This window comes from Podarcis liolepis, assembly GCF_965112155.1.
Source record: "Podarcis liolepis genome assembly, chromosome: 16".
Lineage (NCBI taxonomy): Eukaryota > Metazoa > Chordata > Lepidosauria > Squamata > Lacertidae > Podarcis > Podarcis liolepis.
In genome coordinates this window covers 12,764,706-12,788,110 of record NC_139567.1, presented here as the reverse complement: position 1 = coordinate 12,788,110, position 23,405 = coordinate 12,764,706, and the positions used below count along the sequence as shown (strand labels likewise).

Genomic DNA, 23,405 nt, shown 5'->3' with positions numbered 1-23,405 from the left:
TACACTTGAACCTGATAGCTGGTCTGGTCTGGAATATTTTGAACGTTTAGATGTTGCCTATGAATACGATGCTTTGGTATCTATTACTAGTTATTCTTAAATAAATAATAAACTCCAAGCACTTTTCTGTGAGGGCATAATGATGGTCCGAGATTGTGCATGTTCAGGGTGGTATGGCAATAAGCTGTGGTGAATGCTTCTCAAGAAGCACCATGGGCACTCTAAATTATTGTTGAAATAGAAGCAACCACTGAGGCGGGAAATAAAATAGTAATATTTTGCCTAACATCTCAATTCAGTAACTCATGACTTTACATCTTATGGCGGATAAAGTTTTCAGTGATTCATAGCCATGATAACTAAATGGAGCCTCCATGTTAGAGGCAGTATATATCTGGGGCTGGGGTCAGACAAGGAGGGGAGGGCTATCCCGTTCAGGATAACCTTCTGTAACCTTCCCGGAACATTTGGCTGCCTGCTGTTGGAAGTAAAACGCTAATCCGGCCGCTTTTTAGAGAAAGACTACATTTCCCACAAACCTCCTCTGCGTCATGTGTTGGAGGGGAAAGAAGCCTTTACGTCATTTCCTGCGGAGAAATCGTGGACGGGGCGGCAAGCCTGCGCTCCCAGTCTTTTGCTCTCAACGAACGTCTGCGTAAAAGGTAGGAACACGGGGGTCGCGCGTTCACAGCGCATGTTTTAACACGGGAGCAAATCCCACAGTGTTCGATTGGCTTACTCTTGAGTAAGTGCGTTTAGGATCGCTCCTTTAGTGAAGCTGATCGCCTTCACAGGCAGCCTTATGGCGGTGTTGATTGGATCGCTCGTCTTTCCCCCACCGCTGTAACATATAACAATTCTGAACCCTTATAAATTTTATTTTTTTTAAAAGGGGGGAGCGTTGCGGGATTACTAGTTGGCTGTTCTGATTAGCCTTCCGTGATTAGCTATTACACTGGCCGTTTCTGTCCGAAATTAGTGGCCCGACTTCAAACCTTGAGCCACGATCACGCGTGTTCGAAGTACTGAGAACCGCACGTGGGGAGCACGCAGGTCCTGCTTGCTGACTTTTCGTAGGCACGTGGATGGCCACTGTGAGAACAGGATGCTAGACTGGACGGGCCATCGGCTCATCTTCTGCCAACAGGGCTCATCTTCTGCCACACACACTCACTGGGTGCAAGGTTTGAAATCCCATTGAGTAAGGATGCATCTAGGATGTTGTAATCCCTAGCAGGTAGCTTCGCTGACCTCAATAGCAGTTACTTCCGAATAAAGATACACAGGATAAGGCTGCTCGATTCACTGGTGCAAAAAGCACTTAAATGCATGTCTGTTCTCATGGGCCAGTGTGTCCAATTGTCCAATAACAGTATATTTTAATGTTTTTTCTAGTATACTTATTTTCTTTAATTAAAAAAACAGCCAGTAGAGAATTGGTGTGTCGGATGACTGTGTGTTCTAGCATTATCTTCATATAGTAGGAAGAAAAAACTGCTTTTCCCACATCTTGCAGAATCTTATGCACCTCTATCATGCCCACATTTTATAAGCTAGAAACCCCTGAATGCTGTAACATTTCCTCATAGTAGAGTTGTTCTACTCTCTTAATCGTTTTGGTTGCCACTTTCTCAACCTGCAGGAGCCTTTTTGAGGTATGGCAACCAGAATCATACACTGTTCCAAGTGTGGTTGCTGCATGGATTTGTATAAGGGCCTCCTGTTGGTGGTTTCAATCGTTTTCCTAACGATCCCTAACATGGAATTTGCCTTTTTCATAGCTACTGCATGCTAGGAAAACATCTTTCTCAAGCTATCTGCCACAACTCTCAAATCTCCTTCCTGGCCAGTTAACACCAGTTCAGACGCTGTAAGTACATGTGAAGTTATTGGGTTTTTTTGCATCAGCCTGCATCACTTTCCACTGATCAAGGGAAGTAATAGTCCCACTAATATTCTGCCCTGGTCTGACTATACCCGGAGTACTGTGTCCAGTTCTGTTAAGCTGGAATATGTGCGGAGGAGGGCGACCAAGATGATAAAAGGGTCTGGAAACCAAGCCTTATGAAGAACGGTTGAGGGAATTTGGTATGTTTATCCTGGTAAAGAGGAGACTGAGAGGTGATAACTGTCTTCAGATATCTCAAGGGCTGACACATGCAGTATGGAGCAAGCTTGTTTTCTCCTGCTCTGGAAGATAGGACTTGAACCAGTGGCTTCAAGTTATAATACAGGTGATTCCGATTAAGCATCTGGAAGAACTTTCTGACAGAATTGTTTGACAGTGGAATGGACTCCCACAAGAGGTGGTGGACTCTGTCAAAATCTAGTTGAGATTCCTGTATTGCCAGGGGATTGGGCCTTTAGGGGATCCCTTCCAACTAAGATTGTATGCGTTTTTAATGGTCCTTCACCCAGTCAGGAGATATTCTTCCGGCGCACCAGGCAATCTCTTTTGGTTTTAATCACCTTAAACCAGAGCTTTCCAAACTATATGTTGTGACATGTTAGCGTGTCGGCTGCTGTGTGTAGGTAGGTCCCACAAACGCTCCTCCCAGGCTGAGAAAGGGGTTAGTTTAACCTCTGGATTGCTAGTAAAACTGAATTACTGTGTCGCGAAATGATGCAAAACTGAATTGCTGTGTCATGAAATGATGCACGCCTAAAAAGTGTGTCACCAGCGTGAAAAGTTTGGAAAGCTCTGCCTTAAACCATTTGGTGTCATCAGCAAACTTGGCCACCTCACTGCTCCCTGATTCCAGAGTTATGAATAAGTTAAAAAGCTGTTTTCATTACAGATCTTGGGAGAACCTTGCTTACTAAATCCTTCCATTGTTAGAACTGCCAATTAGTCCTACTCTCCACTTAGCATTCTTCAACCAGTTAAGTTCAAGATCACCCCATTTGCATGATACTCTCGCAGAACTCTAAAATGGTTAGGTAGACAAGACTTACCCTTTACAGAATTTATCAGCAAGACTTCTATAGGGTTGGTAATTTTATTGTTAACAGTTTCCACCAGTTTACCAGGAAAAAACATTAAGCTAACTAGGCTGTAATTTCACATTAAGGGTAAGAAAAAGTGTCAACTAGCTCAAGTTTTACAGATTCTGGCAGTTCATGTACCCAATGAGTTCTTACCCATGAAAATCATGCCACAATAATGCTTGTCTTAGAGATAGGAAGGCCTGGGAAAAACCCAGAAAAATTGGGATAAAACCAGGGCTTTCCCCCCCCCCCAAAGCTTACCCCCCGTTTTCTAGGTTTTTTCCAGGCCTTCCCATCTCTAGTCTGAACAGGTGTGTGCAGGCGTGTGTAGAAATTAGCCCATTGTACAAAGATAGAATTTGGACCAGTTATTCTGTCCATTTCTCCCCCTTCAGCCCTACCCACCACTGGTATATTACCCAGAAGGAAAAGCAGCCTTCTGGCTAAAGCAGTTTCCTTGCTCCACTATATAGTCATATCCCAGGTTACAGACGCTTCAGGTTGCATTTTTTGGGTTACAGACGCGCTGAAACCTGGAAGTACCAGAACGGGATACTTCTGGGTTTCGGCGGCCGCGCATGCACAGAAGCGCCGAATTGCAACCCGCGCAGACGCACCACTGCAGGTTGCGAACATTGCGGGTTGCAAACATGCATCCCACACAGATCACATTTGCAACCCGAGGGTCCACTGTACTCAGAGGTTTCAGTGTGTTCACTGGTGCTTACGCTTGCAGCCAGGCATAATTAAAATCTTCTCCAATATGCAACCCATATTTCATTATATCCGTAGTGTTTCCAAGTAGGGAAAGAAACTTAGAACAGAAGAAAAGCACTTTGCACGAGAACCTTAGTACAAGTAATTCTGGTTTATAGGGGAGCATGTGGACACCCAACTGTGCTCCACTCCTCCACTATCAGTGATGTTTTGGGGCTATTTCTAGGTTTGGCACCTAAACTGTGAGTTGCCTGTATAAGTATTTTATTATTAATCTCTTTTTTAATATATTTTTATTGTTTTATAAATGTGTTTGGATTTTATTGCTTAACATGTTAAAAACCTTCAATAAAATTGTTTTAAAAAATACAGAGATACATAGATACGAACCAAGACAATATTCCCAATTGGAAAAGAACCACATACCCACTTGAAAGTGAAGAGTTGTTTACAATGTAGCACAGCAGTCCCACACAACAACAATTGATAAATGATAAATGAGGTGAAGCTTTTGACCTGTCTTCTGTTCCGGATAAAATATTACTTTCTCAACAAATTAACCAGTCAATAGAGAAACTAGAGGCAATCCTTTTATACCACACACTTTTAATTTAATCCATACATCTAGAAGCTAAACGTTCTTTAAAAATAACATCATACAGAAGTATGATGATTGCGCTAGGAAGAGGAAGTGGGTTTAAAAGATCTTGCAATAAAAATAACAATTATTCTCATTGACATATACTTCAATAAACTTTGGTTCATCTTCTGCCTGGCTTCTGAGGAGGCAATATTAATCTCTAAATGATCCTATATGGGACAACTATTCAAGAAGCACGAATAAGTAAAATCCTTTTGTGCTGTGGGAACACTCATTCTGAAAGCCAGATTTAAAACCAATAAGGATTTGAAAGGGTTTCAAAAGAAACAAAATAGCTTAGCTGCTTGCCTGGAGTAGTTGGATATTTGGGCTGTGCTAAGCAAGGCATGCTCCTGTGGATGGCGCTATAGAGACCTCTGCATTTCTAGGAGGAGTAGGTATTCCTAGGCATCACACCATTTGCCAGGTCACAGCGTATTCCCCAGCGCAGGGCAGACCTCTTCTTCTCTGTAGGCACCAGGTAGTTGTTGGGAATATAAATGTGCTGAGCCCTAGGAGGCAATTCTGACTTGCAGAGCATCTGTTCCCGGATGCTCCAGCGCACCCCTTTCCTGGGATCTTCCCCTGGTAGCCGCAGAGATTCCCAGTCATGCTTATGCTCCAAGTAACGGGCTACCCGGTCGGTCTTCATTCTGTTCCGGCTTAGCTGATCAAATCTTGGTAATATGAAGGATTTTGGGTGCCCAGCAACAATCAAGTCCTGCTCATAGGATGTGCTGCTGCGGCTCTGGCTCTCTCTTTGCGAGCTTTGGCTCTGGCTCTCTGTAGTTCTCCAGGAATAAGCCGTCTCAGACTCTGGGCAAATGCTTGGCTCACTCTCCTCCTCGGACTCTTCTTCTTCTTGCTGAGTCTTCAGACTGTGCATTCTTTGACTCAACTCCCCATACTCGGGGTCACTCTGACTGCTGGTCTCTGGTGTGCTGGTGATGGACTCATCCGTCACCTCTACTTCTCCATCAGGCCTTCGCCTCAGAACTTTCCTTTTTATTATAGGTTTCCTAGCAACTCTGGGTTCCTCGGGAGTCTTTGCTTGCAAGGTGGGTCCCGAATGAAGATGCCTAATCTTCACAGGAAGTGTGGGTCTGACCAAAGAGGCCACCGAGGCTCTTGTATAGGGGTCCAGCTGAGGTGCAAAACACATCTTCCTTGGGCTATCACCTTCTCCCTGTTCTGCGCAAAGGCGGATGAATGCCACTGCAGCTTCTTTGAGCCGATCTTCATGGCTCATGGAGGCCCAGCGGGGACGATCAAGTCCCATGAATGTTTCCATTGCTTCTCTTGGCTTGGTGCAGTCACTGATTCTGAAAGAGAGAGATGTTAATTCTCACACAGTGTGCTATATCTACCCAAAACAAGTTTAAGTACAGTGGTACCTCGGTTTTTGAGCATCTCAGAAGCCGAACGTTTGGGTTTTTGAGCGCCGAAAACCAGGAAGTAAATGCTTCTGTTTTCAAACGCACCTCAGAAGTTGAACAGTTTTCCGCTGAGTTTTTCCCAATTTTCTCCATTGAAATTGCAGGCCATCCTTTGCACCTCGGTTTTTGAACATTTTTGAAGTTGAACGGTCTTCCGGAACGGATTACATTCAAAAACCGAGGTACCACTGTACGAAATTTATTCACTGATTGAATAGTCATTTACCTATTTCCAGCAAGAATTTGCTTTCACTTAAGTCAGCTTAAAAGGTAAAGGTACCCCTGCCCGTACGGGCCAGTCTTGACAGACTCTAGGGTTGTGCGCTCATCTCACTCTAGAGGCCGGGGGCCAGCGCTGTCCGCAGACACTTCCGGGTCACGTGGCCAGCGTGATGAAGGTAACACCGTTTACCTTCCCGCTAGTAAGCGGTCCCTATTTATCTACTTGCACCCAGGGGTGCTTTCGAACTGCTAGGTTGGCAGGCGCTGGGAGCGCACCCCGCCGCGGGGATTCGAACCGCCGACCATGCGATCGGCAAGTCCTAGGCGCTGAGGTTTTACCCACAGCGCCACCCGTGTCCTAAGTCAGCTTAGGATACAATAAAAATCCTGAGTACTGCTGCGTTACAATGTTCCCCCTTTGCAGTACGTTGGAGAACGTGTTAAGTCTTACAGTTATTAGCTATACTGGTGGGTTTCAAATTATTTTCCAGCTTTCCAGCAAATCCTGAGGCTGCTTAGTAATGTATCAGATTCCACAATGAGAATCAGTAATGGTGGATCTGAATCCCTGAAAGGCATTTTGCCTGCAACTTGAAATCTTCCTCCCTGATGTTAAGTATGCTTTATGGTGCACATTCAGTTCACACTGGGAACTGCGAGATCCAACAGGGCGGACCAGTATCTCACATGAAATACGTGCACTTCAGAACAAAACCCCAGAATCCTGTGTATTATGTAGGGTTTCCTTATGCAGGAGTAGCCCATGGGTGTCAAGAGCAAACCCTTTCTGTCCCCTACACCTTGCAGTCCATGTAAACAAAAAAACATGTCCCGAAAGCCCACTGAGAATTAGTATGACTTTATCAGTAAATGGAGAAAGACATGCACTCACAATTCATTACGTTCAAATATGCAATACAGTATAGAATGCTAGTATGTCGAGGTTTTCAGGAAAAAAGGGATACAGTGATATAAGATCAGATTATAGAAAAGATTAAGACGACAGAGGTTGGAAAGGAATATTTAGAAGTTGTTAAAAAATTATGGACATTGGGATGCAGAAAGGGGGGGTATGGGGGAGTCCCGGAAAAGAGGTTTATGAAAAAATGTTATGAAACTATACGTGTTTGTATGTCTTTTTAAGTGTTTGTTTGTCTTTAAAAAATTCTGTAAAACCAATAAAAATTTTATAAAAAAAACAAAAAACAAATATGCAATACAGTATAGGTAGAAAATAAAAGCAGAAAGCTGGGTAGCAAGTTGACAGTCCCCAGCTGAATAGCCTCTCCTCTAGCAGCAAATACAAAAGTTTGAATTGTAGAAACTCGTTTTCCCTTCCCAGGGACTCTCACAATGGCCAGAGATGGAGCAGAAACAGAGAAGCTACTGAAGAGAGTCCAGGAACTGGAAGACATGGTGCAAAGGCTGCAAGAAAAGCTAGAGAGCAAGCAGACTGCAGGCATAGAAGGCAGCCTCCCAGCAGCAGGGAAGACTAAGAAACGGCAGCAGCGGCCATTTGATTTTAGCGCTTATGGCCAGAGACACGTGGCACTGAAGATAGCCTACCTGGGCTGGGGATATCAGGGCTTTGCTAGCCAAGAGAACACCAACAATACTATTGAAGAAAAGCTGTTTGAGGCTCTCAGCAAAACCCGACTGGTGGCCAGCAGACAGACTTCCAACTATCACCGCTGTGGGCGCACTGACAAGGGAGTCAGTGCCTTTGGACAGGTGAGTTCAGCATCTGTCTATCCTCCATTTTTATGAAACCAACCTGCTCAACCCACAGCAGAAAATGAGGGAACCTGCTCAGAGGGTGAGGGAGGGGGGATTTGGATTCAGCACTATAACAGAATGTAAATTAAAGCAGGGGCAGCCGCATTACCTTCTGTGATATTCCTGCTTAGCAAAGAGTTTGCACCTCAAGACATCTTAGCTCTGGTTGGCGCTGAATAGTCGTACCTTGGTTTTCGAACAGCTTAGTTCTCAAAAAGTTTTGGCTCTCGAATGCCGCAAACCTGGAAGCGACTGTTCCAGATTGCGAACTATTTTTGGAAGCCGAACGTCCAACAGGGCTTCCAACTGGTTGCAGGAGCTTCCTTCAGCCAATCAGAAGCCACACTTCGGTTTCCAAATGTTTTGGAAGTCGAATGGACTTCCGGAATGGATTCCGTTCGACTTTCAAGGTACGACTGTACTGGGTGTTAGATATGCTGATATTAGAACTCATTTAATGGGGCTTCCTCCCAGGAAAGTGAGTTTCCTGAGTTATCCAGGGCTGCAAGATAAAACCTATCAGCAGATCAGTTCAGGTCCAAATAGTCATTGAGGAACCTACACCAACACCATTGTATTTGGAGAATTCTCATTGATTCCGTAAAAAATAAATATTAGAGGTGTATTCAGCTATGTTTGACTCAGAGCAGACACACTGAAATTAATGGACCTAATTTATTCATGTCCATTAATTTCAATGGGTCTACTCCAAGTATGGCTAACTTGGGATCTAACCCTTAGGTTTGTATCCAAAGTATTGCTATGTCAATTCTACAGTTTGCGCAAGGATTGGGGATGGTGCAAGGTGCCCATGGGGGTGTGTGGAGTTCCGTTGCACAAGTGTAATGCAATGAGGGCATCAGATACTGTCCATAGTGTTGTTTTTACATATTTTACTCCATATTATCATTTTCCAATGTTTCAGGTAATCTCCCTAGATCTCCGCTCAAACCTGTCAAAGGATAAAGCAGCAAATAAACCCGAGGGTGCAACGAGGGACACAGCCACAAATACTGCAGAGGAGATCCGCTACACACACATATTGAATCAAGTGCTCCCTCATGACATACGGGTACTGGCTTGGGCCCCAGTAGATCCCAGCTTCAGTGCTAGGTTTAGTTGCCTTAAAAGGACCTATCGCTATTTCTTCCCTCGTGCTGATCTAGATGTAGCTCTCATGAATACTGCAGCTCAGAAGCTCGTGGGGACCCATGATTTTCGTAATCTATGCAAGATGGATGTAGCCAACGGTGTGACCAACTTTCAACGGACAATTCTTACTGCAGAGGTGAAGCCTGTGGCTAGAACAGAGGATGCAGACCTGCACAACCCTTTCCAAATGTACCTGTTTGAAGTGACAGGCCAAGCATTCCTCTACCACCAGGTCCGTTGCATGATGGCTATTCTCTTCCTGATTGGACAAAGGATGGAAAAGCCAGAGATTATTGATATGCTGCTGGATGTAGAGAACAACCCTCGGAAACCACAATACAGGTATGACTTTGCAAATAAATTAAAATATATAGTCAGTATAATATTTGTGTTAGATGTGAAACAAACTTATTTTACTCATTAGCAGTGGATGCAAATCTTGGACAGAGGTCTTTCCTAGACCTAATATCAGAGAGCCGTTTTTAATCAGAGGTTATAGCGATTGAACCTGGGACCTTTTGTATGCAAGGCCTGTGTTCTGCCAGAGCTCTGAGCCATCACCATACCCCTGTCTTGTCTATGAAAATGCATGCCAGTCTTTAGCAAAGTCCTGGCAAACTTCATTGGGATTTCTGTAGCTCTTAAGTACAGCTTTTCCAGTTCCATTGCTCCATAATACAATTGGACTGCAGGCAAAACCACATCGAGATGCTGAAGAGTGGGTGGAAAGGGAAGCTATAGATGTGCGTTAGTAAAGGTAAAGGGTTCCCTGACCATTAGATCCAGTTGTGGCCGACTCTGGGGTTGCGGTGCTCATCTCGCTTTATTGGCTGAGGGAGCCGGCGTACAGCTTCCGGGTCATGTGGCCAGCATGACTAAGCCGCTTCTGGCGAACCAGAGCAGTGCACGGAAACACCGTTTACCTTCCCACCGGAGTGGTACCTATTTATCTACTTGCACTTTGACGTGCTTTCGAACTGCTAGGTTGGCAGGAGCAGGGACCGAGCAACGGGAGCTCACCCCGTCGCGAGGATTCGAACCGCCAACCTTCTGATTGGCAAGTCCTAGGCTCTGTGGTTTAACCCACAACACCACCCGCATCCCCATTTCTCTCCCTACTCTGCTGTAAAAGCACATCTGCAGGGCCCCTGTAGCAGAGAAGATGAGCAAGAAGGCCTTGCAGATCACTCCCCCTCTCGCCAAGTGTGGCGAGAGCAGGCCATTACAATGGCGGCAGACGGGTTGGGTGGGGGTGGCACATTCCCGTTTCGTCTGAGGCTGCTGCCCCTGCTTCCCTAAATCAAGCAAACTCTCTCTTTATGCCCCACTGTGCCCCCCACTTTTCGCCCTTCGAAATGGCCAACCTTCTTATCGACAAGTCCTAGGCTCTGTGGTTTAACCCACAGCGCCACCCACGTCCTATATAGATGTCATTAGTGTGCACTAAAAACTGCACTCCCATTACTGGCACAGAAAGATCAACACCAATTGCCTTACATGTATGGGAATCCAACACTATAAAGATTAATCACTGCTTTGTATCACATCAGATTGTTACTCAGTCTTATGCATGTACTTCCCTATTTTAAGTCACAGACATCTGATTTAAGCTCCTTAACACCTTATCTTCTCCTTTTCTTGCAGCATGGCAGTGGAATTTCCTCTGGTTTTGTATGACTGTGAATTTGAAAATATCCAGTGGATCTATGATCGCAATGTCCAGGAGTTTAACGTCACTCATTTACAGCAGCTTTGGGCCAACCATGCTGTTAAAACGCATATGCTGCGTAGCATGTTAAAAGGGCTTGATTTTGCTGAGATGCCTACAGAGACAGGTAGGAGGTGCATAGTTCTGTAGAATTCTAACCGTATTCACCGTTGCTAGGTATGAGTGTTGCTCTAAGGCACTATTCTAGTGATTACATATATGGGTACAGAACTGGGTAATTTAAAAGGGGATAGAAGGAACTGGTGAATAATAATATGCTACACATGACTTGTTGACCCGTTGGCACTTGTTATGTTTTCAGGTTCAAGCAACAGCACAATTCGGTGGGGAGAGCTGAAGCCCCCAGTCCACAATCAGATCAGTGCCTTAATCGAGGGAGCAAAAGCCCGAAACTACAAGCCGTTAATGGATCGCCCCAAATGTGAAGGGTTGGAGTCTCGCATCAGTTACTTTGTGCGTAGAGGACGCATTGAACTTCCACACCTTAAGAAAACAAAGCACTCTGAAAAGGAATCAGATGAAGAGATGGAAGTTAAGAACAGCCACAGCAAAAGTGTGGAGACAGACAATGATGTTCCAGAACAAGCTGCAAAGAGAGTCTGTACGAGTTCAGACTGAAGTTTCCACGCCATCTCTTATCTCCAAGCAGATATCTCCAGATCTCTTCTCATGCAAACCTATTGGGATCCTTACTTTTGTTCTTTTTAAGAACACAGGCATACCACTAAATGCTTTGCATTTAAGAAATAAACATTTTTTAAAAAATAATAGCAGGTGTGAAATAAAATAAAATAAAAGCAGGTGTGAAATTGTTTTCAAAATACAGGCAAATCCCTTTATTAGCTCCACATTCTCTTCCTACTTTTCTTCCTACTCTTCCTACTGCTACAACCACTGAAAGCATCTATAGCTCTTAGAACAGTTGTAAGCAATTTATCATTGCCAAAACAAATCTATAAACCAGGCGGGTAACTGTATGGAGAGGAGTAAGTGGCCGCAGATTAGGGTCTTCTTATATGGCCACCACATCACAAGCTGGATATGTGAATCGGCCTTGTCATATCAATGGAGCTGGGTGTGGTGCCTTTTTTTATTTAAAAGAATAAACAAGTAGTAGCGTCTTTAGGTTGGGACTTACCTCTTTCTACACTTCCTTATGTTCAGCCTCATCCTGCTCTTCCATATGGATAAAGTGATAGGAACAAAGGAGCAAAATAAAAACTAGGAAAAGCTGGACTAACTAGGTTACTAGGACCTCAGAAAAATAGAAAGAACAGTTCCTCTAGTCAGGGGTGTGATGAGCAGATACGTTGTGGCCTATTAGAAAGCATAGCAGCCATTCAATAGTTACTTTAGTTAAAATTCACTTGAAAAAGATCATTTGTATGTATTACTTCATCGTACACAGGTTGTACAATGACAATAAAGGTATTGGTATTATTATTAATTTTGCATTAATTGATTTGGCACCATGCCATCTAGTCAATCCCTTTCTACTGCAGTTTACCAGTATAACTTATTCCAATGCCAGTTTACATTGGGGCCACAATCCTACAGAAGTTTAATTGGAGCTAAGCCCCATTGAATTTAGTGGAAGTCGTTCGTAAGGAAATATATTTTAAGATTGCAGCTTTAGTTTAAAGCTTACCTTACTGTAATTTAAACCCACTGCGTCTACTTTTAGTGGGTCTTAAAAGAACCACTAATCCTCTTTTGACATCCCTTTAAATAGTTAGCGTGTGTAAAATCTGAGAGCATAAGGTTTGTTCCAGCTTGCAGTGTTGGGCTTCTCTTCCCAAGTTATTCTGAGCAATGTTGCTCTTTGAGGGGAACCGGAGTCTCCTAGCAGCTTCTCTGCACCCTTGGCAAACTACAGTTCCCAGGAGAGGCTTCTTTGGAAGAAGCAATGAGTGTTTACGGCAGTACATTGCTGCTTACATTGCAGAGTGCTGATAGGATCTAGGTTGGAAACTGAAGGCTTTTTAAAAAAAAGGTACAGAGCTAATGCGGTCAGTGTGGTACTAGAGAAAGGATGGGGACCCTTTGGCTCTTGGGGTGATGCTGTGCTCCATCTCTCTTCCACCCATCAAAAGATTATGGCAGCTGGAGTCCTGGGCAAAGCCATGATTTATGGTTTGGGGTATTGGGGGGGGCACCTGTCATCCTCCTGTTTGCCTTGTCTACCACTCAGTCAGGTTGCTAATAATATTTTTTATTATTTATACCCCGCCTATCTGGCTGTGTTTCTCCAGCCACTCTGGCCAGCTCCCAGCAGAACACTAAAAACAGAATAAAATTTCAAACTTTAAAAACCTTCCTACACAGGGCTGCCTTCAGATGTCTTCTAAAAGTCAGATAGTTGTTTAATTCCTTGACATCTGCTGGGAGGGCGTTCCACAGGGCGGGCGCCACTACCAAGAAGGCCCTCTGCCTGGTTCCCTGTAACCTCACTTCTCGCAATGAGGGAACTGCCAGAAAGCCCTCGGAGCTGGACCTCAGTGTCTGGGCTGAACGATGGAGGTGGAGATACTCCTTTAGGTATACTGAGCCAAGGCCACTTAGGGCTTTAAAGGTCAGCACCAACACTTTGAATTGTGCTCGGAAATGTACTGGGAACCAATGTAATAATAAATACTACTTGTTGTTGTTTAGTCGTTTCTGACTCTTCGTGACCCCATGGACCAGAGCACGCCAGGCACTACTGTCTTCCACTACTACTAATATAATAATAATAATAATAATTTATTATTTATACCCCACCCATTCGGCTGGGTTTCCCAACATCCTCCCAGTGACCCCAGAGATCATTTCGATTTCAAATAGTCTGATTTATTCCGACTTTTAGTTAAGCATATATATTTTTGTTTACTTGATTCGGGGGGAGGGGTCAGCTCCCCCCCATCCCCATGGTTGGAATACCAACAACTGCAGAGCCACAGATTCCCCACCAGAGGCAGGGATAGGAAACTACCGTTCAAACCCCCCTTCGCAACGAAGCTCAGTGAACGACCCTTGAACCAACCACTGAATCTTTCGGCCTAACCTAACTCACAAAGTTCTTATGAGAATTTTAAAAAGGAAGGGGGGTGAGAGAGGACAAGGCTCGGCCAGAAGCGAATGCGCGCGCATCTTCCACGACCGGCCACGTGCGCTTTCTGCCGGCCTGTGCCCTTCTCTTAATACCTGATCGCTGCTGCCGCCGGCTCCGGCTCCTTCTGCCCTCGCGCGACGACGGTTACTCCGCCGCACAACTGCCGTTGTTCAAACCGAAAAGGAAATAGCAAGGTCCGCCCTCTTTCCATGATTGGCCCGCTTCCGTTCCGCCATCTTTCATTGGTGCGCCAACATTCTTCTCCCACCCACTGCACGTAAGGGCTGCTTTTCATTGGATACGGAGAACGCCGCACGGCTATCTCATTGCTCGAGATTAGCCGGAACCTCTTCTAATGCCCTGCCCTGCCCTGCTTGGTTTGCCGCCATGGTAGCGCGCGAGCGAAAGGGGAGGGCGGTGCTGGCCACGCCCACATCCGGGTTCCGTTTGCTTTTTTCGGACAGCCCTAAACAAGATGGCGGCTCAGAGTGGCGCCTCTTGCCGCGCTCTGCGGCTCGTTTTGAAAGCAGGCCGGCGGGCCTTTTCTCACAGCCAGGGCGCGGCCGCCCCTCTCAGCGCCCAGCAGCTGGCGGAGAAAATACGAGCCGAGAAGCAGGAGCAGAAAAAAAAGCAGGCCGAGGTGAGTCCGTTGGTCAGTTGGGACTCTATTTCCCAGAGTGCATTGCGCCGGGAAGGAAAGACTACACTTCCCAGCATGCAACATTCTTCAGCAGCCCTGAAAGGGGTTGGTGTGTTGTTCCATGTGCAATTGTGTGCAATTTGAGGTTGGAACTCCCAACCTTTGCTTCTATTCTTTCTTTTGAAAATATTTCTTATTTGATTTTACAGCCGTAAAGTTATAACAATACCAAGTACATATCCACATTTAGAGATTTCTCTGAATATCCAAACTTCCCAGCACCCCCTGCATGGGTCTTTTTGTCAACATTTTCAACTGCATATTATTTCATGACCATATTTTGTATCTCTCCATATTGTCCATAGTGATTGTTACATTGGAAGTGAGATTTAACTTCTGCTAATGTTTTCATCTGCTTACAGTGGTCTCCTAAATAATCAGCCTTTACTTCTATATCGTGTAAACACTCAAGCTCCTGGCAGAACCTAAACATAGGTTTTGTTTTTAATCTTGGATCTTGGATTTAACTTTTGTCGTTAAATTGTTATGTATGATCATTTATGTCATCGTTTATCACACACCACCTTATTGCTGCCTTGATGGGGCATGGGGGAAGCAAAATATATAGCTAATATGTGGTGTTGCTTGGGGTAGCATATCCTCTCTCTTTAAAAAAAATCCAGTTCTACTTAGGTCATTGTGGCTGCTGAGAATGTACCCTGTCCGAAACTCTTGGGAGCTGCTGCCAGTCGGTGCAGGCAATGCTGGCAATGGCCTGATTCTATATAAGGCAGCTTCCTGTGTTCCAGCTAAGTTCATCGTGGCATAAGCATACAGGGATCAGGGACTAAGTTGGCACATGCATGGTGTTATCTTAATAAAAACAGCTTCTTATGATTTTTGTTAAAGTTATATATTGTTTCTTAAAATGCTCACGGAGAGGAGAAGCCTAATAGAGCTGATCTCCCAACAGTTTTAGTGGAGGGGTCTGAACTCCCATCTCTCCTGCTGCTGTAACCTGATAGAACGCTGAATTAGCTTGAGTGGTGGAATCCACAAGTAGAGGCTGTTCTTCCTTTCCTGCAGTGCCTGCTTTTCTGAAAGACCACCACCACGCTTTTCCACCTGCATGGGAAAAGCACCTTACAGGGAGGGGTTTTTGTTGTGGGGAAATGACCGTAGGGAAAATAAATACACATTCCACCTCTTCTTCCACAGCTTTAATTGACTTGCTTTTTGCAAGTTGGTGGCAGAGATTTATGATTTCCAGATGCAGTGCTATTTTCTTGGCAAATAGGGTGTATGTGTTTGTGTATAGAGAGATAGAGAGAGCTAGTGTATTTTTTCATCAATAGTTTCCATTCTTACCTTTTTAAAAACCATTTGCTGTATTTCTTTTTGCACATGCATGCCTATACATATTTTGTGACACCAGAAATGATACAATAAAGGATTGATGAACTACTTTGTTCTTTCTTCCCTGGTCCATCAAAGGTTCCTAAAGACAGAGTATCACGGCGGGTGCAAGAACTTGCTCAGCTAACGAAGCAGTTGCAGCGGGTTCATCCTAATGTGTTGGCCAAGGCACTAAAAAATGGAATCCTCTACCAGAACAAAGAGATTGTGGTGATTAACAAACCTTATGGCCTTCCTGTTCATGGTGAGAAAAATGAGCAATGTGATGTTACTGAAAGACTGTTATAGTGGATTGGTAATTATAAAGGATGGAGGAGCTGTGGCCCTTCAGATGTTATTGGGCTTCAGCTCCCATCGGCCTCAGTCAGCATGGCAAATGGTCAGAGGTTGTCATCCAGAAACACCTAGAGGACCACAGGTTCCTCATTGCAAAGAGCCCTGCTAACTATCCAGATATCTCCTTCTCTATGACTTAATCAGTCATTGCTTTTATTTGTTTTTGAGGTCTGTAGTGGCTCTTCAACAGGTTAAATATGAATTCATCCTGTGGAGCAGAATCCTAGTTACCCTACTCTCAGTGATACTGAGAAGCAGTATAACCTTCCGAATTAGATGTTGTGGGTGAGGGGATGACAAAAGTATAGTTTTCTCTCATTGTCCTCTGCTTATGAGATTCCCACATTGCCGGACTAGTGTCTTATTAACTTTAGTCTTCCCAGAGAGACATTTCTTCTACATTATAAACACTGAAACCTCAGTGCTGTATGTACATGTAGGAGCTGCCTCTGCCATTGCCACCTGTGTTCTGAGTGCTACACAGACCAGCTTGCAAATAATAATTCAGGAGGTGTTTCTCTTGCTTAAGTCTGTTCAACTTCTACTGGAAAGGTACACACTACAGAGGCAGCAACTGTGGAATGTGACTATCTCCTTCCTGGGGAAATTCAATAGGGTGTGGGGTTAATCCCACCACCAAAAAAAAATCTGTTTTTTTCTACTAGGGAAGAGAATCGAAGGGGAACAAAGCAAATACAGCACGTCTCAATTTCCCCATATACAGTTGCTGTTTTTGCACACTCTTTCTTGGTATTCAAGTAACAGCTTTTGGCTTCTGGCTATAATTGAACAGATGAATGTGTAATTATGTGGACATCCAACAGTCTTTCCAATTTGCTTAGGAGATGCTTGTGAGAATCTGGGCTTCAGGAAAATTATCCTTTCAGGTCTGTGATATTGGTGTGTTCACACATTGTGCAGGTGAAGTTGCTAAGGGAAAATAAATTGCTCTTTGGAGGCTATGTGATCAAGGCTGTTTCTGCTTTCCTTCCAGGTGGCCCTAAGGTAAAAATGTGCATCACTGATGTGCTGCCAGTACTGGCAAAGATGTTGGATGGCATGAAAGCTGAACCCCTTCATCTCTGTCACCGGCTGGATAAGGAAACAACTGGAGTCATGGTGCTTGCCCGGGATGAGGACACCGCACACCAGATCCAGCAGCTCTTCAAAACCCGACAGGTGGAGAAAAAATACTGGTATGAGACACATTACTGGGTTCATATACTCTTCCCCACTCCCACCTTCAGCTTTAATAGAAACTTTGCCTTCTTATAAGCCAGTAGCCCCTTCAGAACTACATCTCTGGGACAGTGCCTGTTAATGAAGTGCTGGATTCATTTTCTTTCCCTCTTGAAAGGAGAGTTGATGGGTGTAACAAGCTGAAATATGGCACTGTTCATCACTTGTTATCTTGGTAGGGCGATCTGCATTGGAGAACCAAAGCCAGCAGAGGGAGTGGTGGATATTCCCATCATGGAGAAGGAAGCCGAGGGCAACCAATTGCACTATAAAGTGAGTTTGCTTCCTGTCAGCAATGTCTTGACTTTTCTAGCCACACCATTTCCAGGAGGGCTTTCTGATGCTTTCCAGTTCTCTCAAGCACCAAGGCACTGATTTATTATTTAAGCTTTATTCCTGGGAAATTCAACACAGTTCATGAGTTGGATTTGCTTTCCAGTGCCAGTTCCGCAAATCATGGCAGTCAGGTGGGCACCTATAGGGACACAGGTGGCACTGTGGTCTAAACCACTGAGCCTCTTGGGCTTGCTGATCAGAAGGTTGGCAGTTTGAATCTCCATGGCAGGGTGAGCTCCCGTTGCTCTGTCCCAGCTTCTGCCAGCCTAGCAGTTCAGAAGCATACCAGTGCAAGTAGATAAATAGGTACCGCTGTGGCAGGAAGGTAAATGGTGTTTCTGTGCGCTCTGGTTTCCGTCACGGTTTAGTCATGCTGGCCAGATGACCCGGAAAGCTGTCTGTGGACAAACACTGTCTCCCTTGGCCTGAAAGCAAGATGAGTGCCGCAACCCCATACTCACCTTTGACTGGATTTAACTGTCCAGGGGTCCTTTACCTTTTACCTTTTTATATAGAGTAGTAAAGGGATCCTGCAAATTCCCAAGCTGTTAAGAGTTTTATATGATAATAGTTACACCTTGAATTTGGCCAATAGCAAATGCACAACCAGTGCAGCTTTCTGAGCAGAGGTGTCCTACGCTTACAGGACCTCACTTCTGTCAGCAACTGTGCTGCAGCATTCTGCACTCCATCTCAAGAGCAAGGGAAGCTCCACATGCCAGTAAACCAGTCTTGAAGTCACCAGTGCCTGAACTACTAGGCTCATACTCTCCCAGTCCAGGAGCAGCCATAACTTTGCACCAGCTACAACTGGTAAAGGGCCCTTCTAAACACTGACACTGCCTGATCCTTCAGTGACAAAGTGCTGGGAGGTGGATAATGAGGGATGGACCTCTATGGCGTGATACATCTATTTATCTCTCTTTGGCTTAGATGACACTTGCGCCAAACTATCGCGTGTCCTCTGAGGATGGGAATATGTTCAAAGTCCGCAAGCACAGAGATGCCAGTATGGCAGTGACCCAGTACCGAGTGCTGAGTAGCTCCTCCTCTTGTTCCCTCCTTGAACTGCACCCAGTCACAGGTAAGGCCTCAGGAACTTCTGCAGAGTGGTGCCATCAGCACTGAGTACTTAAAAGCCTTCCTGAGCATCTCTAAGCCTGGCAGTTTGTCTTATTTGCGCATTTTAAAATTGTTATTATTATTTGCCCCTTGTTCTGTGCAATTGAATGCAGAGCAAGTTTGGTCATCTTGAAATCTTCTGGTGGAGCATACAGTAGTATTTACCCATGCAGAAGTATATTTAATTTTACTTATTGAAAGGACTCATATGTTGCTTTTCAGGGCAAAGCCCTGCTGTTCTTTGAGAGTCGGTGCAAACAGAAAAGCACATTGCTGCTGAAGTACATGTAGGAAATACAGGCTGCTGTTTGAAAAAGGAAGGCATGAATGTGCCACTTGAATTATAAGCTTTTAATTTAATGACCACTGATTTGTTCACACTATGATAGTGGTGCAGGAACGGCATTCCCTTTGGGGGCTTCATGTCAGAGGTAGATGAGTGGAGCCGCCCTTTCTCTCCTCCTTCCTCTGCCATTTCTAGCAAACTGCAAATGGGACTCAGTATGGGCAGCCCATTGCTAAGAATGAGCAGACGGGTGTATTTGGTGGTTGTGGCTTTCTCTATACATGTGTGCTTAATTTTTTCTCTTTGCCTTCCCCCTGTACGTAGGAGTGAAGCACCAAATCAGAGTCCACTTGGCCTATGGCTTAGGCTGTCCAATCCTTGGAGACCATAAATACTCCCATTGGAACAAGCTTGCACCACAGGTAAGAGAAGCATGATGAAAGGAGCTTATTCAGCGAAAGAAGACAGTAGGATGAAATAAGGGCCTCTTATGCCTCTGTTGTCACTGCACACCTATGCATGCTTACTTGAAAATTAGATTGGCACACTGGTCAGATATTGGCAGGTGTTCCTTGATCCTTGAACAGTCCTGCCTACTTATCAGGACTGTTTTTAACAATGGGTGTTTACTTAAATTTTATTTTTTCCCCTTTCCTCCCCTACCCTTTTCTGGGACAAGTGTAGGCTGACCCTGACATTTCAAGTTCAAAGTGAAAGAGAAGAACTGTTCAGCAAATTGTTCACATTTTTTTTAAAAAAACTTATGTAGTATTACTATGTGTTTAACTTATTTCAATTATATACTACTTAATTATAGTTGTCTCTAAGCAAGATCGACCCATACAACAGATTAAATCAGTTAAAAGCTAACTACAGTGGTACTTTGGGTTACAAACACTTCGGGTTATAGACTCCACTAACCCAAAAGTAGTACCTTGGGTTAAGAACTTTGCTTCAGGATGAGAACATCCTGGGGCGGCAGCAGGAGGCCCCATTAGCTAAAGTGGTACCTCAGGTTAAGAATGGTTTCGGGTTAAGAACGGACCTGCGGAACAAATTAAGTTTGTAACCAGAGGTACCACTGTATTAAATCAGAAATGACTTAAAATACATGGTAATGTTGTAAGAATTACATGCAATGTTTTACTTTGGACAAACTGTTATTGTGAACAATCATCAGTTTTCTAACTTCTCATAAGTATCAAATTAGTTTATGTATGATCTTTTGAGTGCTCTGAAAACATTAGGTTTTTACAAATAGTGGACTGGTTGAGTCTCAAACCCTACTTGGAAGTAGGGCTCATTATGGCCAAAGATCCTTAAACCACAAGTAAGTTTGCTTAGGATTCAAGCCTCAGCCAAGTTCTAGAAAGGAACCTGGCTTGCATTCTTATCCATTTCAAAACATGGTGGGTGGGGTCTCAGTTTGGTAGACTGATCTCCTGCCCTGAGGTGGTTGTCATCTGCTTCAAATTCCAGTCTATTCCAAACAATCACTCCCATTGCACCTGCTGCTAAATGCTTTAGGTAAGAGAGTACCAGGAACTAGTAGCCTCAGGCTACTGGCTACATAAACCTGGCTGACTTTTTACTGTGTATCAGTGACATTTTGAAAGAACCGCTTGGATGCAGATAAAAATTCATGGGCCGCCAGGTGTCCACTCCTGGTCTATGTGAACGGCTGTCACACAGAAGACTGCAAGGGCTTGCTCTCTGCTGCCCAAGAAGGCAGGGCAAGGTCTAAGGAGTGTATTATTCACTTATTTATTTAGAGCATATGTACCCAGCTTTCCAACCAAAAAGGTTGCCAGAGCGGCTTACAAACAATATATTAAAACAAGACAGTCCCTGCCTTCAGACTTATATTCTTTTTTTAAAAAAACCGATCTCACAATTCTTAAATAGTAGCTATAATGACCAGCTGGCATAGAAACAGATGAGGGGCAGGAAGTGACTGATGGAGCTGATCTTTCGGCAAAGCTTATGGAATGAGCCCGCTTCCCACCTTTCCCACTGATGGAATGACTGCAGCCAGGTGACAGTTGTAGGAGAGGAGGCCTGATGGAGCTATTTAGTTATTTCAAAAAAATCATTTATATGCCTCCTTTAACCAGAAGTCATCCAGGTGGTATGCAACAGAATAACAACCCACTAAAACACATTGAACATCTGCCAGGACACCATCAGGGAGGGACCATTCCACAAGGCTCCTTAAATTACGGGAGCGTAGATCTTGGCTGAACATCAGGAGAAATGTGTTGACAGGAAGAGCAGTTCATCTCTGGAACCAGTTACCTGAAGGGTAATTGCTGGCAGTCCTCATGTAGAGGTTTGACAGTCGACTCTTGGAGATTCTGTAGCCCTAGATTTCCTGCATGGAGTAGGAGTTTGGATGAGATGCTGCCATCCTGACCTGGAATCTGTAGAGCACTGCTATGGCTGAATCCAAAAGAGCTTTTAGTCTGAGTTGTTGTGAAGCACTAATCCAACTGGGTATTCGCTGCATCCTTTGGCATGTGCCTGCTGCATGCTGCAGTCTCTAGTTCTTCTAGAACTGTCAAGGTGCATATTTATTGATCTGTTTGGAGAGGGAGCAGTACCATTTATGTTATTAATATTAATTTTGTTATTATTACAAATCAAATATAGAATAGCACTAATAGCTAGAACAGAGCAGACCATTATTGCAAAAACTTAGTTCATTTTTAATTCACTTCAACCATAAACTATTTCCTTTTATACGTTGTATAATCTGAAAAGTATCTGCCGCGTACTTTCAAATTTTGAAGAGAATCTCTTGTGAAATGCACAGAATGTTCATTACATTCTACTCCATGCATCCATGTGAACAAATCAACTGTTTGTAACTGTCCAATTCTCCCCAGCGGCCAACCACTAATCATGGCTAAGCACACCCTTTTTCTTTTTTATCATTCCTGATCCTCAAAATCTCCAAGAAAGCATTAAGACCCATTATTCTGGCCCCTTGCCAGGTCGATTTCTAACAGCATGTCTCAGAAAATTGAGAAAAAACTTTGTTACATCATTTGCACTTTGCAAGAGAGCATTTCCACCTCCCAACACTTGGAGATCTAAAGTGAAAAGTTAAGAGGTCCTTGCCCGGGAATTCACCATTTAACCATTTCTTTCTTCCTTTTGTGCAGAAGCTTCCAAAGGCTGCATTGAAGAGGCTGGGCTTGGAACAAGTCAAAGCTCGCCACCTTCCACTTTACCTCCATGCCTGCCAACTCACTCTGCCTGCAAAAAATGGCAGCGAAGAAGATAAAATCCACTTGGTTTGCAAGCCACCCCTGTTCTTCATTCGCTCCTTACAGCGACTGAAGCTGGAGTTCCCAGAAATACGAAATAGTGAACCAAAGCAATGATGGCCTGTGTAGCTTTATTGGAGAAACATGATTTCCTTGACCTCCTAGTTCCTGGAATTCCACTAAGTGCAGAGCTTTTTGGACTCTAAAGTGGCCAACCATGGAACTGCAAGATTTGCTTTTCCTAGAAGCCTACATCGGTCCAGAGAATCTTTATGGCAAGTGCTGAGGCTCTGTATTCAGCTGCCATGGGAAGTGAAGACGGGGGTCCCGGTAGGTTTCAGACGGGTTTTTGAAGATTCAGTAGTCCTGTGACAGACATGGTGATGGAGACAGCAGTCGAGGCATCTGAAACCCATTCTTGCTTGAAGAAATTGACAGAATGGGCATGATGTAATTTTAACAGGGATTTTTTGAAGAAAGACTCAGTCTGGAGTTTGTTCTGATGTAATAGTGATGAAAGTCAGCTACACGGTGAGAAGCCCTTGGGTTCAAATCATGCCTCTGCTGGCTTTAGACAGCTAGACTTTCTCTTAGGCCTGGTTCACATGTAACACTCAGCCAGACCATGGCTTAATACAAATGAGTGGGTTCTGGGACAGAAGTGCTGCTGCTGCTCCTGCTGCTGTGTACTATTGGAACTAAGCTGTATTTTGGTTTAGTGTTGTGTCCAGACTTGAGTGTCCAAACCTACAGCCTCTGGTTTGTGGGTAACCTGTGGGCCTCTAGATGTTTGCTGGACGACGGCTCGCATCATCTATGACTATACTATATGGAACCAATAAGAGCTGGGGGGGGGGGGGAAGGGCGGCACAAGTTTCCAACCTCTGCCCTAGTGTAATATGGAGACTGGCTGCTGCACCATGTCTAGCCTCTTTGATTCTTGCATTTCCTCCTAAACTGCTGCTTAATTCAATAAAAAAAAAAATTCCCCAAAGCCCTAACTGTTCCAG

At 44.4% G+C, this 23,405-nt stretch overlaps 3 protein-coding genes across 8 annotated transcripts; 2 read left to right on the top strand and 1 right to left on the bottom strand.

The window, feature by feature from the left end:
- The first annotated feature begins 546 nt into the window (after positions 1-546).
- On the top strand, positions 547-11,428 carry PUS3 (pseudouridine synthase 3). Of its 3 annotated transcripts, XM_083480580.1 has the most exons (7): positions 547-662; positions 1,782-1,870; positions 5,886-5,963; positions 7,346-7,734; positions 8,705-9,273; positions 10,576-10,766; positions 10,962-11,428. In XM_083480580.1, exons 4-7 carry the CDS (start codon positions 7,357-7,359, stop codon positions 11,276-11,278), a joined length of 1,455 nt encoding a protein of 484 aa, XP_083336706.1. In that variant the 5' UTR covers positions 547-662; positions 1,782-1,870; positions 5,886-5,963; positions 7,346-7,356; the 3' UTR covers positions 11,279-11,428. The 3 variants fall into 3 exon arrangements, with proteins under 3 accessions (XP_083336706.1, XP_083336705.1, XP_083336707.1); XM_083480579.1 differs by lacking the exon at positions 5,886-5,963; XM_083480581.1 differs by lacking the exons at positions 1,782-1,870; positions 5,886-5,963 and having other exon boundaries at positions 586-662.
- Positions 4,295-14,074, bottom strand: HYLS1 (HYLS1 centriolar and ciliogenesis associated). Of its 4 annotated transcripts, none has more exons than XM_083480675.1 (3): positions 13,844-13,918; positions 9,125-9,190; positions 4,295-5,667 (listed from the first exon to the last, which is right to left on the bottom strand). In XM_083480675.1, exon 3 carries the CDS (start codon positions 5,634-5,636, stop codon positions 4,731-4,733), a length of 906 nt encoding a protein of 301 aa, XP_083336801.1. In that variant the 5' UTR covers positions 5,637-5,667; positions 9,125-9,190; positions 13,844-13,918; the 3' UTR covers positions 4,295-4,730. The 4 variants fall into 4 exon arrangements, with proteins under 4 accessions (XP_083336801.1, XP_083336800.1, XP_083336799.1 ...); XM_083480674.1 differs by lacking the exon at positions 13,844-13,918 and adding an exon at positions 11,799-11,831; XM_083480673.1 differs by lacking the exon at positions 9,125-9,190 and having other exon boundaries at positions 13,844-14,074.
- A 116-nt stretch (positions 14,075-14,190) lies between these two features.
- Positions 14,191-23,389, top strand: RPUSD4 (RNA pseudouridine synthase D4). The gene is made up of 7 exons (XM_083480708.1): positions 14,191-14,391; positions 15,886-16,051; positions 17,138-17,339; positions 17,562-17,655; positions 18,652-18,802; positions 19,451-19,548; positions 22,291-23,389. The coding sequence occupies exons 1-7, from the start codon at positions 14,227-14,229 to the stop codon at positions 22,510-22,512; spliced, it is 1,098 nt and encodes a 365-aa protein (XP_083336834.1). The 5' UTR covers positions 14,191-14,226; the 3' UTR covers positions 22,513-23,389.
- The last annotated feature ends 16 nt before the right edge of the window (positions 23,390-23,405 follow it).